This window comes from Brachionichthys hirsutus, chromosome 7, assembly GCF_040956055.1.
Source record: "Brachionichthys hirsutus isolate HB-005 chromosome 7, CSIRO-AGI_Bhir_v1, whole genome shotgun sequence".
NCBI classification, from domain to species: domain Eukaryota; kingdom Metazoa; phylum Chordata; class Actinopteri; order Lophiiformes; family Brachionichthyidae; genus Brachionichthys; species Brachionichthys hirsutus.
In genome coordinates, this window is record NC_090903.1 from 15,382,458 (window position 1) to 15,385,789 (window position 3,332).

At 52.2% G+C, this 3,332-nt stretch overlaps 1 protein-coding gene across 1 annotated transcript; it reads left to right on the plus strand.

Annotated features, from left to right (window-relative positions):
- Window positions 1-872: 872 nt before the first annotated feature.
- foxg1b (forkhead box G1b) lies at window positions 873-2,015 on the plus strand. Its single transcript, XM_068741495.1, has one exon. It carries the CDS (start codon window positions 873-875, stop codon window positions 2,013-2,015), a length of 1,143 nt encoding a protein of 380 aa, XP_068597596.1.
- Window positions 2,016-3,332: the final 1,317 nt, after the last annotated feature.

Here is a 3,332-nt window from a genome sequence, read left to right on the forward strand (position 1 = left end):
ACGGTTATTGATTGTTGTTTACTGTTATTGACTGTTATTGACTGTTGTTGACTGTTGTTGATTGTTGTTTACTGTTGTTTACTGTTATTGATTGTTGTTTACTGTTATTGACTGTTGTTGATTGTTGTTTACTGTTGTTTACTGTTATTGATTGTTGTTTACCTCCAGAGAGGTTCTCTTCAGCAAATAGTAAACACTGAAACAGCCTGAGAGTCGATGTAAAGCCATTATATCATATATTAGTACTACATTATAAATAATAATACTGTATTATTGTTGTTGTTGTTATCAGTTAGTAAATAAGTGTTTGTTGGTGCTGCAGTACTGACCGCTAACGACGGGAGGCGCTCCAGTTTCAGCGCCGGACCCGCTGCCCCCCCACAACGTACACGCACGGTCCCGCCCGCATGCACGGACACGCAGGCGTGCGTGCGTGCGGACACTGACTTGTGCGCGCCGCTGTTGAAGCAGAGCCGAGGACCGCCGCGCGCCTTTACGCACAGGGAGAGAGAGAGAGACGCGCACTTTACGCACCAACTCCAGAGCGGATTTCAGCGCGTGCACGCAGAAAGGGAACATGAACGAATTTAAGGAGCGCGTGAAGACAGACACAGATTAAGGATGAGACGACAGGTGAGAGGAGGCGGGGCTTCCACAGGTTGGAGAAGCCCCGCCTCCTCTGTGATGTAGACTCGTTTCTCTGCCCCCCCCCCCTCTCCTCTCTCTCTCTCTCTCTCTCTCTCTACTCCTCCATCCACGCGTCTCTCCTCTAGTTCGTTTCCAGCGGGATAACGGAGGACGTGCACGCGCCCGGAGTTGTTGTTCTTTTTATTATTATTTCTTCCTCGTGCTTGGGACTCCCGCCACCGGGCATGGAAGACACGAAGGACGCGCCGACCGTCCACCGGTCCACCTCCTTCAGCATTAAGAGCCTCCTGCTGCCCGCGAGGTGCGACCGACCGGACGCCGCCGCCGCCGCCGCCGCCGCCGGTATCCGCGGGACCCCCTCTCCCCCCCCGGGCTCGGACTCTGAGAGGTCGCTGGACCCACCGGAGGTGGATTCCGTGGCCGCAGCTCTGTGCCCGGAGAAGTCGGGCAAGGAGGAGCGGGGAGGAGAGGGGGAGGAGGAGGAGGAGGAGGAGGAGGAGGGAGGAGGAGGAGGAGGAGACCGCGCCAAGGCCACACCGGAGCAGAGTAACGGGAGGAGCGGGAAGTACGACAAGCCCCCGTTCAGCTACAACGCCCTGATCATGATGGCCATCCGGCAGAGCCCCGAGAAGCGGCTCACGCTGAACGGCATCTACGAGTTCATCATGAAGAACTTCCCGTACTACCGGGAGCACCGGCAGGGCTGGCAGAACTCCATCCGCCACAACCTGAGCCTGAATAAGTGCTTCGTGAAGGTCCCGCGTCACTATGACGACCCGGGGAAGGGCAACTACTGGATGCTGGACCCGAGCAGCGACGACGTGTTCATCGGGGGGACGACCGGGAAGCTGCGGCGGCGCTCCGCCACGTCCCGGGGGAAGCTGGCCATGAAGCGCGGGCTGCGCTTCGCGCCGCTCGGCGCGCACGGCGCGCACGGCGCGCACGAGCGGCCGAGCAACCCGCTCTACTGGCAGCTCTCCCCGTTCCTCTCGCTGCACCATCACCCCCCGCACTACACCGGAGCCTCCGCCGGCTTCCTGGGCCCGGCGGCCGGCTACGGGCCGCCGCTGGGCACCGGGGAGCTGGGCCGCTCCATCCTCACGAACACGTACGGGATGAGCACGTCGCCAGTCGGGCTGCTCTCCGGGCAGACTGCCGGGTATTACGTCTCAGGGACGACACCGGGCCCACCCGGGGGGGCCCCGCCGGGCTACGGCGGCCTGTCGGCCTGCAGCCCCCCCCCGCAGGCTCTGCTGTCGGACTCCCTCAGAAACAGCTCCCTACCGGCCTTCTCTCCGGGGGGGTCCGGGGGCTTCCCCGGGGGGCTCGCCCAGAAGAGGGTGACTCCAAATGCCTTCCTGAACTGACCCCCCCCCCCCCCCCCGACACGTTATTGCGGGGGAAGGAAACGCAGAAAGAAACTTTCCGGTGATTTTATTCAGAGTTTCGTTCCTGATCTAGACTTGCCAAAGGTACCAGTTTATTTCAGAATATTTATATTTCAGTCCTTCCTTTGACTCGTTTATTTATGTTTGTATTTATTGTATTTAAATTCTATTGGTGTCACAACGGGGTTAATTATTATTATTTATTCAGACAATCGAACTTTATTTGTTCTCTCTTTTTGTGGAGAGAAAACGAATAAATGAATGAAGCCTTAAAATCAGAAACGATCGGGGGTTGGGGGAAGAATAAGCCTACGTCATATCCGCTCAGGTCCGGCCTAAAAGTCCAAGCACGGAACGGATCCAGATTATTAATATTAATATTATTATTATTATTATTAGAAAAACCTCTGGAGTAGTCACATGTGTGTGTGTGTGCGCGCGTGCGGTTTTTTTCTAGGAAAATAAATAAACAATTAGGGGTTAACAAATCGGATTCACGTCTGCTCGACGTTTCCAGGTGACTACATCACCATGGTTACCGCTGCTCACCTGGTCGGGAAAAGGTTGCGCTCGAAGACTTAAACTTTACGGGAATGACGTCACCAAACGAAGCGCAGCGTAAACATGACGTACCAGCTGATCGTTTTTTGATCCTTCTGATCTGGTGTGACGTTTAATGATCAGGAAATCGATTAAGACTGATCATGTCTCCAAACGCACCTCTTTATCAGAGAATTACAATACATCTAAAAATGTATCAATTTACAGCAGTTATCTCTCTCTCACACACACACACGCACACACACACACACACGCGAAAAAAATCTTGTATTTCCAGAATCCGTTTCAGGTAAACTAAGAAAACGGATTAAATTACAAATAATCAGTAAATATTCCTGAATTCATTTCAGACAGAACAATTTTTTTTTTCCTCTTCTGTTTCTTTCCGTTCTTGTTTTTCAGGTTCTGAGCGCGCCTGAAGATAAACCCGGTTCTGACCGATAAGAACCAGGTTTTATTCTTAAACCGGATCCGGTGTTTCTGACCCGGCACGGATCTTAACGAGCGGTCGTCCCGCGGTGTCACGTGCCGAACAAACAGAATCTTTAAAGTCTTAATTCGACCGTTTAACGAGGTTGATTTGGAGCTGAATTATTTTTCTCTTCTGTGATTTAAATTCACCGCAAACATGAAATATTTATTTTAAAATAGATTTTTATTTATTATTATTTGGTTAAAAAAAATCATTATTTCCTTACAGAAACCACAAACGTTCAGACCAATAATTGATCAGGT